At 42.9% G+C, this 14,881-nt stretch overlaps 1 protein-coding gene across 1 annotated transcript in view; it reads right to left on the bottom strand.

Moving 5' to 3' along the window:
* The window catches only part of PPP1R12A (protein phosphatase 1 regulatory subunit 12A), a gene marked incomplete at its 5' end in the record, with an annotated part of 839,509 nt that overhangs the window by 254,484 nt on the left and 570,144 nt on the right, over positions 1–14,881 (bottom strand). Inside the window, one exon of the mRNA XM_086950257.1 lies at positions 11,694–11,815. Coding sequence (XP_086806383.1) covers positions 11,694–11,815 — 122 coding nt within the window. The remainder of the gene's footprint in view (positions 1–11,693; positions 11,816–14,881) is intronic.

The following is a 14,881-nucleotide window of genomic DNA, read 5'->3' as shown; positions in this document are numbered from 1 at the left end:
ATTTGACCTTTTGCTTTACTGAACTTTTTTTGCTTCTTTTCTTACCCTTCGTTATTTTGTCTGACCCGCTACAAGGGCCAACAATTACACTCTGGTGCCCTTGGATCACATTAGCATAGTCATCTTGCTATTTGGAATCCAGTTCCTTCTCCATCTTTGTATGTGGTGTGAATGTAGAATGATTGTTAGCACGTGAGTGAGCTGCTGTGTATGATTGCCTTTCAGGGGACCTGCTAATTTGCTGCTGTTTTTATGACTGTTTTGTGCTCTTTATGAATTTTTTCAATTAATCTATGTATTACCTATTAATTCAAAAAGGTTTTTTTTGATCAACAATAATATTTATATGAATTTATATCTAGAAAAAATAAAAAAAGAACAAATAAATATTTTTCTGAATGAACTTTGTTTGCACTTTATCTTCTTCTGTCACTGCCCTTTGTGATTACTTAGAGATGTACACACATTATTGAATGATACGGCCACTGTAGGAACACCCTTCTTGCTTTGTGTTAATCTCCCTTCAGCAACCTCCGGTGCCACACCTGCAGCCTGTTTTTTTACAACAGAATACTCAATGAAGATCACTGGCCGTCTGACGATGAAATTGCACCCTGCACCTGGCCGCTGCTGGTGGTGTATGTTTAGTGCAGCTTTGTGGTTCCCCCCTCCCCCTGTGCTTAACGTAACCCCCAAAGCTTGGCCTTTGCAACCGATATACTTACCTGCAAGCAGTGTGGCTTGAAGCACAACCACTCTCCATTGAAACACTTTAGGCCAAACTCCAATTTTGACCTCTTCAGCCGGTCACCACTGTGCCGTTGGTGGTGCAGTTTCAGCACTCACCTGACCCTTGTCCCTTGCTGGCTTTTGGTCCCAAAGACTAGAACTGTAAGTGTGATACTTACCTGTTAACTGCAATATTGTTTTCCCCATAGGATACCATTGAATTGTTCGAGAAATTGCACTAAGTGTCAACTTTCGAGATGGGGGATGTGTGGGCACTGAAAAGGCTAGGGCCCACAAGTCATTAAAGCGCATCAGGGCAATGTCTGCCTGGTCTCTGAAGAGATGGGTGCCGATAAAGGGCATGTCCTTAAGGAAAGCCTGGACATCCCAAAAAGCCAGAAGTTCTCAGCCAGGCGTGGCATCAACCAGCCACAATCAATGACATTATTCTGCCCAGCGAATCCGTGGTGTCAAGCGCACAACGAATGGTGAACTTTGCTGCATCTCTCCAGTCCGATACCACTTGGTAGGGAATAGGCAGGGCCTCCTCTGAAACCTGTTTCAGCACTTGCACAACTGTTTCCCACAAGGAGTTGGCAAAGCACCAATAGGCATGCAGTGTTCATCGACTGCAATGAAAGGCTACCGGAAGAAAAAATCTTCTTGCCCCCACTATCCAGACTGTTGGATTCCATGTCTGGGGGTGCAATTGGAAACACCCTGTGAGATAGAGGCCTGGACCACCAAACTCTCGGTGGTAGGATGGTTGGTGAGGAATTTCGGGTCGCCTAATGCAGGGCGACAACTGTGGGCAAAATTCCTATTCACAAGGGCCCCCAAGCTGGACTTCGCCCAAATTCCCAGGAGGACATCAGTCAAGGCTTCATTTAAAGGCAGGAGGGGTTCAGAGGAGGAGACACCGGCTGCAGGACCTCTGTCAAGAAGTTTGTCTTGATTTCCACCAAAGGGAGCAGAAGGTCCAGGACCTCGGCTGCCCGTCTCACCACCATAGCATATGAAGCTCTTTCCTCCATAGACACAATAGAGGGAGAAAGCAGGCCAGAATCTGTGGAGTTGTATCCAGACCACTGGCCTCACCCAGTTCCTCATATCAGTCCATTTCGTGTTCAGGCTGGTCTTGTAAAGGGTCCAGCGACCCCTCCCATTCTTAGCCCCTGAAAATAAGGCTCAAGAATCGACCTAGGACCCAAGGGTGCCATTGGCACCGGAATCTGCGTTGATCCGGCTCTGGGTTGTCAGGGATGAGAATGTGGTTGGCGCCAGGAGTCACAGCATGGGGACCAGTGCCAGGGAAGGTTGCAGGGAAATGACTGGATCCACCACCGGATCCATTGGGGGCATCAGCACTGGAGCGGCCAGACTCTAAGAGCCCATTCAAGTCTCCAGGACCCGAAGGCTTGCCGGGAGGGTCAGGTCACCCAAATATGAGGCAAATGGCATCATAGAGGTCTTTAAACTGGACGGGTGTCCCTCTGGCTCCAGGAAAGGCATGGAAGCGTGGAGCAGACTCAGGTGCAGGTTCTGCAGAATGAGGCCTAGAGCGCCAATAACTCCGTCATGTAATGTGACAAACGGGGGAGACGTGGAGGGACCCTTCGACTTTTTGTACTTCTTATGCCTCTTGCTGACCGACTCGATTACTTCGAGTGGGAGGACGAGGATTTAGCACTCCCGGAGCGGTGCCCGGACCGGACCCTCGACAGGAAACATGACCTCCAGGGCAAACGGCATGGAGTTGAACGCTAGGCTGTAAGCAGCTTTAGGGACCGCAACCTCAAGTCTCTGGAGTCATGGCCCGCCAGTCAAAAACCGACTGAGTCATGGTCACTATCCAGGCACCCATGACAAACTAAGTGTGGATCTGCCGCCGACATGGAGCGATGGCAGGCACCACACAGTTGGAATCCAGAAGTCTTCTTCGACAACGACCAATGATTTTCGCCTAAATGTCAAGAAAAAGCCTGCCAAAAAGTGACAGAGGGTAGTTCTGTTCACAGGTCTGCACTAGGTGTCGCGGAAAGAAAATAACTGACATCAGTGCACCAAGCGTGTTTTTGTATAGGTGATGCGGATGTCAATTCTGGCGCGGACGACGCAAAGACAACATGCAAAGTTGACCGATGTCACCTACCGGCACACAAGGGTATTGCTCTATCAAATGTTTTCTGGATCCAGCATGACTCCTGGATATTCTAAGGTTAGGAATCTGCCGATAGATGTCTCTATCAGATATCACCCACTGGATGAAGACCAACTGTCTGCAGTTAACACACAAGTCCTAAATCACGATCTTCAGGAACAGCACTTCATGGTGACATCAGGTGGCCAAAAGAACTAGGACTGACTCCTACCCCACTGCTAATGCCAAGAACCCTTGTATCGTCATCAACAGCAAACGCTAGAAATCATCGCCCAAGTCAATGCAGTCACTGCCTTTTGCTTCCATACCATGAACATGCTGAGGAAGATTTTCAAATGGCTCCCAATCAACACCTTGAAAACCATCACAGACAGCCTTGTCATATGCAAGCTGGACTACAAGAAGGCACTCTTTGCTAGGATCAACAATAAATTCACCTGACGGCTACAGACTATTCAGAACATGGCGGCCAACATCCCACACCACACTCACACCACACTTGAAGGAGCTCAACTGGCTCCCCTTACACAAACTAGCACAATTCAGACTCCTCACCCGCACTTTCAAGGAACTACATAATACTGGACTAGCATACCTCAACAATCGCATCTACTTTCACACACTTTCTGGACACATCCGCTCATCCAAACTGCTACTTGCACGCATCTCACTCATATAGAAAACGGCATACGGCAATTGAGCCTTCTCCTAGATCGCTCCTAAAGTGCGGACCGTTCTACCGCTGCACATATGAGCCTCCTTTTCTCTTCAATTCCACAAGAAGCTTTCTAGTCGTAGCACTAGACCCCAGGTTTCGCTAGATTCACACCTCTGCTCAGCGCCAGGATTCACTCCCAGCTGATAATGCCCAAACCTGCAAAACATAACACCTCAGCATGGTCACAGTTTTCCAACTTCAACGTCTACAGAAACAGTCTTCTCAACACATGTTCCATTGTGAACTCTAGACCTTATAATGAGACCATTTCAGCAATTGAGATTCTCACAATTCACTGTCCTCAATCACTTGAGCGTTGTGATCTGTTCTGACTGCAAACTTGTTACCAAATAGGTACGGTTGGAGCCTCCTGATGGTCCACACTATAACAAAGCATTTTTTCAATGGCCACCCTGCTTTATTCCCTAAAAAGCAGTCTTTTGCTAAACAAACATGACTGGACACTCTCTAACCTGGTCATTGAGTTGAATAAGTACAGCTTCAACCTTCTTATGGAAGGCATCAGTCTGTACAATGAACGACTGACACAGTCAGGCGTCTTCAACAAAGAAGTATTGCACAGGGCTGTATTCATTTCCTCAAAGGACATACAGCAGTCAAATCACTTTCTTAGGCTGCTTCTTGAATGCAAGCATTAAGGACACAATTATAGACCCAAGTTGGCCACAAACTTCCTATGGCATCCAGTAAAACCAAATAATGCTCTCCTTTACGCCTTGGAGGTAGCCACCACCCACTCCAACACATAATGGATCTTACCACCCAACAGGCAGATCTTCCAACTGCGCACTGATGCCCGAGATAGACTACAGAGGACTGGCCCACCTGCATTTGTCTTGATGTTCAGTTTTACTCCTTGCTGTTGTAGGTGCCCCATGCGGTCCTTTGAAAAATTGCTGAAGATGACCATGACATTCATGTAGGCCGTACAGAACTCTACCAGCCATGCGAGAACAAAGTTCAGTATGGACTTAAAAGAGGCAGGGGCATTTGTGAACCCAAAAGGCGTGTTTTTAAATGGGAATCTATTTTGCCCTTGCCAATAGGAGCCAATGTGATCTGCCATAAGTCAATGCTCATATCAAAGGTACACGAGAAGCGAGCAGCAACAAACCAATACACTAGCTCATCATCTCTAGGAATCTGGTGTGCATTCATCTTGGTTATCTCACTGAGGGTCCAGTAAGCACACACATGTGCAGGTTTGATCTTTGCTTAAATACCAATACCACCGGCTTGGTCCAAGGACTACAGGAAAGGTCAATTAGTGCCAAGTCCATTTTTACCAACATCAGCTTTGATGCACTTCTGGACTTTTTCTAGCATTCTGTAAAGCAAGCTCTTCAATGAATAGGGATGGCAAGCTATCCTCTGCATCTACGTCAAAAAAAGAGTCAGGGAATAGACATTGGAAAATGATCCCAGCACTTCTTTACACACTCTATGATGCTCAGGAGTCAGTACAGGGGCACCGTTTAGCCCTTCTACAGACCCATTATTCTCATCACTGTGCAATAGGTCAGAAAGTGGTTCACTCACTCCCTGAACTTCCTCGTTCATTGTCCCGATGTTTACTGTAAAGTCTCTTCAGAGCTAAGTTCACACAGAATATCTTCTTTGGCTCCCATGTGCAACTTTGTCCACCAACTAGTTCACTTTAGACACCTTTTGCACTGCCTTGTGTGGAACACACCACTTATCTTCCAAAGCTCTTGGACAAATAGTAGTCTGAATCAACACCACCTAAACCCCTTTGTACCCAGTCAGCATCACTTTCTGATTATACCATTCCTTCATCAGCTCTTGGCTTGCCCAAAGTCTTGTAACCAGAGAATTGCACCATCAACCTTCTAGGGCCAATCACACAGTCCATTACATCAGTTTAGGGTGACTCTGAAGTGCTTTCCCAACCTACTCTGACCGAGGTGAGTGGGCTATGTGCAGAATGCCCAAACTGAAGTTTGAAGGGACTGAATCCAACTAGTTTCAGTGGAAAATCTCTGCAGGCAAATTGGAAACATGGCAGAAGTTGTTTCCAATTCCCTGTGAGGTTCTTCATCAGAGTTCCCTTCGAGCTCTTATAGATCTTGTTAAACCTTTTCACCAACCTACTGGTCTGCAGGTTGTAAGTGGGTGGTATAACATGGAGAGGGGGTAGGTCACACCAACTTACTCCCACACATCTCCCATGTAGGTGGTGGCAAAGTTTGCTACTCAGTCCGAAATCATGTTATTCAAAAATTTACTTTCAGAAAAAAATCCCTAGGAATGCCCTTTATAGTACTTTCACAGTTATGCTCCTCAGAGGTACTGCTTCTCTAGACATCTAGTGGCATGATCCAGCACAAAAATATATTTGTTGCCTGACTCTAAAGAGGAAACAAATTCACCAAGAATATCAATGCTCACCTGCTCAAATGGAAAACCTACTTCTGGCAGTGGCATTTACCGTGACTTGGTCTAAGCTCTGACTTACCACTCAATTGGCAAGTAAGACAAGTTCTACTGAACCTCTCTCTGTCTCAGCACATCCCGGGGCAGCAGAACAAAGAATCCAACCTACGCTGGAACATTTTATGTTCTAGTGTTCTGCAAAGTGTACTTTATGAGCCAGGTGCAACAGGAAATTCCGGTGCACTAGAGGAATTACCATTCTCTTGCTAGCTTCTCACTCAACATTCACATGCTTTCTGTACATCGGTCCATCTTTCCAGCCATAATCATGTCTTCCAACCAATTCTTTGCTCACTTTCTGCTAGGCTTCATTCTGCAGTCGGAAAAGGGTAGCTGAAATTTCTTTGAGGTAGGTTGACCAGAAACTAATAAACCATGCAGCCCATCCAGTGACCCAGGCTGTAGCACATGGCCTACTTCTGGTGTCTGCTACTCTTCTACCTCTGAAGCAGGACTTAGGGGCACCACAACCTGTGCCTTATCAGATCTTGACCTGATCCGCTCACTACAATGTAAATCTGGGGTAGTCCTAGTCTCTTCCTGATATTGACATGCAGCCTGTGCTCTGGTCAACACAGCGGACATTGGCAAAGTCATGTAGACTTCTGGTCTTGGTAATAAACCAGGGGAAATTAGATCAGTAACCAAGAAAGATACAGCACCCTACTTCTCTCTCATCCCTACATCATCCAAAGCAGACGTGCCAATGATTTCTACCTCAAATCAGGCGATTAGGTACACCATATCACCCACACTAGTGTGAAGACTGTGCCAATGGCATCAGAGATAATCTCCTCTACTTTGAGAAGCTTCAGCTTAACCACAGCAAGTATATTTCAGGACTGAAAACTCCTCCCCGCCCCCACCCCCCCAACTGATACCTGCTTGCAACACAAATGTCATGATATCCGAATGGTATGCTTTAGGACATCTGAATCCCTCTTCCAAATGTGGCCTGGTACTTGGTTGAGTGTCATGGGCCTTCTCAATACCCTCTATGCCTATTCAGCACAGTAGTTGTAATCAGTACAGCGGTACATGGTCTCATACATACAATAAGTGATCCATTTGTTCTTGGATGAACCATCCTGTTCAGCACAGTAGTTGTAATCAGTACAGCGGTACATGGTCTCATACATACAATAAGTGATCCATTTGTTCTTGGATGAACCATCCTGTAGTCACTTATCCTTGATTTTCTGTCTTGAAACCAAATAAATAATGTTACTAGCGTCCTCCTTTGGAGTTTGGATTTTGGGAATTGTTCTAACCCTCTGGTTTGAAACCAGTCTTTTGAGAGCTCTCTTTCTCCAACTTAGAGACATGTTTCTACAGCCATCCATTACTCATTGACTGGGGAAGCTGTACCTCTCTCCATCTCGTGACACTAAACCAGTTGAAATACAAAATGGATCCCACAGGTCTGAATACTCAAACTCTCATCACAGAGAGTCCTAGTAACAAACACATGATACACACAAAAGTCACTACTCTGCCACCACTGCTCTATGTGATTTATCCAGGGCATGGAAGCAGTTCAAAGCCCATTATGGTTCTATTATGAGGCAAGTCATACTACCAGGGACAGGACAAGGCGTCTACGAACATGCTAGATTAGCGTGATGTTTAGACCAAATAAAAAGTCAGAATATCAGTTTCACAAACGGGTGGGGTGCATGCCCATTTGCCATGTAGGGGACATCCAAATCCCAATTGGGTCATGTTTAATTGGTAATATCTGTAGCGGTCACATTGCTTGAGGAGTAATCTCAGCCCTATGCAGATGTACAACTGTTTCACTAGTCCTCAAATGTCTTCGGACATGGAAGAAATTCAAAAAGACCGTATCTGGCCTATTTAATACGCTTTCCAACCTACTTAAAACACTACAAGACTTGACTGGCAAATAACCTTACAGAAAGACTGCACCCCTGAGGACATTGCTGCCATTTCTGTAGTTGTCAAAGAGGAGGGAGGAAGATTGATCTCTTGATCAGCGGACACCTCACTTTTTGTAAGGTCCTGATGAATCGCGGGTAACTTGACCCTATGCGAGAAACATGTCGACCACTTTGATCTCTAGTCTTCTCTAGTGTCACTCAACCTAATCTGTTGACACCTAGTAAGCTAGCCACACGTTTTAATTGCAGCCAGGGGACCCCCAGAATAAAGTGAATTCCGGTACCCCTAGCTACATTTTAGCAACTATACCATCATCACACACCATCCTGCCCACACACCCCCACTTCACCATAAGGCTGTTGGATAAAAGATCTCCGCCAAAGAGCCCCTCTTGAGGTGAGCCCGTCGGGGATTGCACCGCCTCCCCGACGAGGAGCAAACGCCGATGATGAAGCATGACATCCTTCGGGGTGTGTGAGGCAAATACATCCAACACAATGGATGCCCCAAGGTGCCAGTCGAACACCTTTGGTCATGCCAGCTAAAACCTTCCCCCTTCTACATAGGAACAGTACAGCAATCTCCCTCTTGCATCCTCTGCCATTTCTGTAGCACAGAAATCAACATTCAATCTACTTGAATATACTGCATAATTGGTACTGGTCTCTCATGAAACTATTGAGAAGGGCTACCACACTCCTATAACTCTCATAGATTTGCTCACTAAAATTGTGATTTTCTCCCTTTTCTGTGGCGCTGACCCTTCACTCCAAATACACTGACAAGCAGTATGGGAGAAATCCTGGATATCCGTCCAAAAACATACCAGACTAGAAGTCACAAGACGTTAGACTTGCCCAATATGATTGTACAAAACCACAGTTGGTCAGTGGCATACCTTCCATTGCTTACATTACTGGGGATAGTCAACTGTTCTGACATCTACCGATTGGATGACAAATTTGGCACAGAGTGCATATTATGAGCAGTCCATCACTAAATTTAGTGACAAATTGGTTGTTTCTGATTGGATATGGAGGTCTTTCCTAGGAGGACTCACCATAGGAAAATGTTTTCATTGCCCTGACAGATGCATGTCATGGCAACAAAGTATAGTGACACATGAATTTAATAAGTTTGACATGCGAACATAGACTGCCAAAGTCCTCTGACTCTCTTTCCCACCAGTTTCCCCATTAGAGCAGAAGGAACTGGACCATTCCTATGCCGGCAACCAACGCAGTGCAAGTTACTTTCTGCAGTTTTGGACAACCAGAGAGATTCAGTTGCCTCACATTGTCATACTTATGTGCCGCTATTATGTGTACACACAAATATTGCCCATGGTGCTGCCAGAATGTGTGCTGGGCCCCTGTGGGCCCACCAGAGTACCTTACAACCCCAAAACATCATCCTATCTCATCCCTGCCTTAGCCCTACACAGACAGTGCTATTCAACTGCCCCTAGCGTTGGCTTGCATTGTGCCGACTTCATTGTTATACCCTGCATGTGGCTTGAATAAGAAGAAACATGACACTAATGAATGGCAGTTCTCCATGCTGTGTTAAATTTAGTATGGTTTTTAACAGCCTTGGTGTATTTCATTTCTCAATGAGACTTATATGGCAGTGTTCTGGGGATTTTTTATTTTTATTTTGACGGGTATCCTAGGTATTGTTACAGTGTTTTGTTCTGCGCAATATTTCATGATGGCACTCTGACATCTATCAAAGAAGTCCTCAAATATTTGTAGCGGTATTGGGTGATGTTTGTCTGTGATCTCTGACATTATTTTAATTTATTGGATGTAAAAAAGAAAATAGTTGTATTTTGAGGATACGCTGATGTTATATTCTGGTTAACAATAAAGAAAATCCTGTTAACCTATAGCTGCACAGTTCTGAAATTGCTGGAGCTTCCCCGGAGCATTCCCTGGTAGTCAAAGATGAGCACTATTACAATACGGTATGCCGAACCTGCTTTGTTTTGTGATTAGCTTGGCAGAAATTGCAAGACTCATGCTAGGAGATAAAACATGAAAGCATGAGGAGGGCATTGTGGTAAATTAGGAATCCAGGAAGAGGTCTCCATCTAGGAATACACGCAGGGATTTGACTGTTGCTAGTGTCATAGGATAAGGACCCAGTGATAAGAGTAAAACAACGTTTTGGCCCGTTTATTTTTTCATCCGAGCAGTAGCCTGGTTTTACATCTGTTATGCTAAACCAAATTGCTGTTTACCAATGTTTGAAACGCAAAAAGCCAATCTTCAAGGCTAGACAGACTGCCTTGAGCAACTGTTCAGGAGGGATTATTACAAAGGTGTCATATGCAGAGGTCAAAGCAGAGCATTCATTTAATCCAATCAATTGAGTCGAAGATTTATAAAATTATTGGGACCAATGAAGGGAAACCCCACAAAGTACCAAGAAGTAATGTGTGCAAAATGGTGGCAGGGACATGAAAAATAACCTCCAGAAAATAAGAGAACCAACTAGTGACAATTCCACAATACGACCTTCCTCAGTTCTAAACTTTGAAATGCCACCATTATGATCATACTTTCGGAACAGTGGCTTGCATTCTGTGCATCTAGCTTCACAAAAAGCTTCAGGAAAGGTAACAAGTGATTATCCAGAATATTGTGGTGCATAATAAGAAAGGATACTCTTGTGGGTAAAAGTACACTTTACAACTTAAAGCAACAAATATTCGTACATTTATCTGGGGGGTTTGCAGTTATCGGATTGTCTTTCCTCTTGCTGATAAACTCCAGTTGGTGTTCACAGTTATATTATCAGTCTGTGAATTTCAATTAAAGTCTATGTGGTGCATACACCAACAGGTTCGGGCATCTTAGCTTCACAGATCTGCTTTCAAACACATGAGCCTGTAAGATCTTTTCTAATGGAAAGATAGGTTTTCTCTCTGTGACAGAAGACTGTAGACCTGTAACCTGAGGGATCGGGTGTAGTCCAAAGCCTCAGTAATTTGTGGGGAAGATCTGCTGGCTAAAAGCAGAGCCTGTGCAGTCACTGACTTTAGAGACCGCGCTGAGCCTGACCATGGAAAATCTCGGACACTTGAAGGGTTATGTGTGATGTGCAACCCTCTGGACTAGCTCCTTGCATGAAGCTGTAATGTGTTAAGAAATATATATTAGTGCTTTGTAGGCCATTATTGTAACTTCCATTGGGAAGGGTTGTGCAACAAACAATTTACGTCTACAACCGCTGCGTTATCTGCAATGTAGAGGCTTTCTAATCATAGGAAACATTTGTGATTCTATATGCATTATCAAACTGTTGACTGAATCAATGGAACAATCCACAGCCACTGTACATCGCTATAATCAAAAGGCTTCATCTTCTCTACTGTTGTATCTAAAAGCAGCTGCGTTCTGATCTGAACAAAAAATAAGTGTTATTTAACATTTTTAGTACTGCCTTTATGTGGACTAAAATGTGTAGTTCACATAAATAGTCCTGATTGAGCTGAAATATGTGCTAAGGAATCCTATACAGCACACATCCATCTAATGCCTGTAGAAAGCTAAAGATATGGTCTTAGTTCTAGGTCAGATATTAGGCAGAAAATCGTATTTGTGTAATTCTATTTTTGGATATAAAGTATCAACATTTTTCTTTTTTTTATAATAATCTTTGCAACATCGCCAAGACACAAATATTAGAAATGCACAAACTTACATCCTGTGTCCAATAGGAAACCCCTGTTGATCTCCGCTTCTCTCTGGGTCTCCGTCGCTCTCGTATAGATTTTGATTGAGATTTATCTTCTATTTCCTTCTCTTCTGCCGTCCGCTCTCCATCTAGTCAAAACAATCAATACCGGAATAGAGGAATTAGAACAGTAAATTATCCCTTTATTCAACGGCAACTGAAGGCAAGCTTTGGAAAAATGGTTTAGAAAGTTAAATAATAGCTCTCCTTTAATATTAATCTTTCAGAACAACTGTTTCAGCACTCAGTGATTTATTAGTTGAGGGTTTAAATATAGAATTACAGACAGTTAGCTTTAAGTTATAGGGATTCATTCCACTGAAGGGTTCTGAATGACATAATACATCTGCCCGAGGTTGGGCAGATAAAGGAGGTGGCACCAAAGCAAAAGATAACTCCCCTTCAAGACATTCTTATTATTTTTTGGAAAATAATTGTATTGTTTTTTAAACAAAGTGAAACGGACATCTGTGCACACAATGCCTAGTACCATTTATTTGTTGCATTATTTTGAGAGACACTGGATAACACTGCATATTCTTTTTGAATTCATCTCAAAGTTCAATACAAGGCTCCCCCGTCCACAGTCAGTTTGCCATGCTGTCCCAAATTTAATATCCTCTGTATGAATTCCACTGGGTCCAGATTGTCCCATTTTTCTGGACATCATCTGATTTTATAATCATATTTTCCATCAAGATACACCAATCCATATATTTTTTCCAGTGCCAGAGCGTCTACCGCCCCCAATTGCAGGGCCACATTTCGTTTTAGCAATATAAGTCCCAATCGGCCACAACTTAGGTGCCTCTGAAGGTTCACATCTCCCCATATGTTTAGTATATACAGTTTGGGATTGGGAGTCACTACAAAACCAGTTAGGTCAGGCACAAGACACCTGCTGCTGCCCCTCTAACAGGCATCCAGCGTGGACACTCACATTTGGGATGAACAAAGTTGCCTATTTGTAATCACAGGAATTATCGTCTAACCAGTATTTCTTCAAAGCCTATCTGAATTAGAAAATGATCCATGCATATTTAAGTTATCAAAACATATTCACTTCTTTATTTAATGAATACACAAATCTTTACTTCTGTTGTGAAACATTCAAATACTTTTTTCAATACATGTTAAACAGTACATAAATGCAAACTTTTTTCCTTTCTCTATCCCTACACTATCCTTCTCAATCCCAATAACTGACTAACATATCCACCACTCAAATGACCTTAATATTTTCACTATACTAATTCACCACTAATCCCTATCCACCACTCAAATGACTTTAAAATGTTCACTATACTAATTCACCACCAATCCTTCATGAGTTCCGGAGTAGGGTGCTACTTGCTGAAAAAGCACTTTGCCGCCTTGTATGGGGTAGTAAGCACTATAAAAATGCAATTAAAATACAATACATAGAGGTACATATAGGTCAACCCCAGCATAATTAAACCCAACATACAAACAAATAACCCTCTGAAGTTCCACATCTCCCCATATGCCAAGTACATACAGTTTGAGAATGGGTGTCTGTAAGAATTCAGTTAAAAAGTTTTAGAAGGTTTATTGAAGATCAGCACAGCATAGCTACTGTCAGGATAGCAGCAGGATACAACTGCCTTCCAATTACAGAATGCTACATTAGCAAAGCTCTGTTTAGAATCAAGAACTAATACAGAAACATAAACTCTTGCCCTAAAGAAACACACTAATGTACATATGAATAATGTAAAAACACTGGATAAGAAATGTAACACATCTCCTCCATTACAAATGAACACAAAAAAGAAAGGAATGGAAATGAATGGTTACACATAATCTCACAAGGAAATGGGCCTATTTCTGACCCGTACATTGTTTTTGATTCTAGATGCAACAGAATCATATTTTGGTTCATGACAAAACTTATCATTACATATTATGTTTTCCTGGGATCGATTGGTATTTTGTATAGGACACTTAGCTACTTTCCTAGAGTTCCAAACTTTACCATCTTAGGTGACAACAGTATTCCTGAACACTTTTTTAACTTGAATGTGTCTGCCATACTTACTCATGCCCTTACCAACCAGACACGGCTTCAGAATCCTGACCCAATCACCAACTTCCAACTCATTTTCTCTTGTCTTCCACCTGCTGTTGTACCACGAAGAAGCTTTGTCCTGCTTACAAACAACTCTATTGGCAACTTACTGAATATCAACTTTGTTCTCCCCTACATTCCTACACTTTTCCTTAAACCACCACGGACAAATATCAGAAGCTGGGCCCCTTCCCTTAAGTTTAAAAGGACTAACCTCCGTGGTAGTGTGCGGAGTGATCCATCATTTTTCTCTAATGACATTCAACCAATCCCCTTTCTCCTTGACTGCATCAGCAACAAAACCCTTTAACACTCGGTTAAAGCGCTCAACCTGTCCGTTCTCGTGAGGTTCATAAAGCGATGTGCAAATATGTTTAACATAACAAATCTTCAAGAAATTCTCCATTTCTGCAGAAACCAATTGTACTCCATTATCCGAAATTAAAGTAGCAGGACATCCCTCCCGTGCAAAAACCTCTCTAAACAAGCATTTGCAATGCAATAGGTCTCGCATTAGGAAAGTTTGAGCTATTGGTATTGTAAATGAATTTTTTTTATTCATGTTTTGTTTTTGAAAGTAACAAAATTAATAGCTTTGTCATTTACAATGCCAATAGTTATAACTTTCGCAAATGTGACACCTATAGCATTTGTAATGCAATGTGTTGTATTTACGTGACTTACATGTATTGATAATACAAATAACAATGGTTTTTAATTTTTTATAAATAATTAATACTTAAAAAGTTATTGTAATTTATAACGGCAATAGCTTAAAGTTTTGTAAATAACTTTTTGTGAAGATTATGTTCAGTGTATTTTATTGTGACGAAAATCCAAGAACACAAGTGAAATATTAACATCTTTTTGTTACATTTGTTATAAAGCTTGAAACATTGAGAGAACATATTTTAACCAGGTGTTGGTGAATGGTTGCACAGACTGATGCTGTGGTGGAGCTGAGTGATGTGATGGCGAACGAGTGATGCTGTGGCGTTCAGTGATGCTGTGGTAGCGCATAGTGATGTTGTGGTGCCCCTGAGTGATGCCGTGGTGGTGCGGAGTG

The sequence above is a fragment of the Lissotriton vulgaris genome, unplaced genomic scaffold (assembly GCF_964263255.1).
Source record: "Lissotriton vulgaris unplaced genomic scaffold, aLisVul1.2 SCAFFOLD_867, whole genome shotgun sequence".
Lineage (NCBI taxonomy): Eukaryota > Metazoa > Chordata > Amphibia > Caudata > Salamandridae > Lissotriton > Lissotriton vulgaris.
Note: the sequence above shows the minus strand (reverse complement) of the source record. Positions and strands in the feature narration are given on the sequence as shown.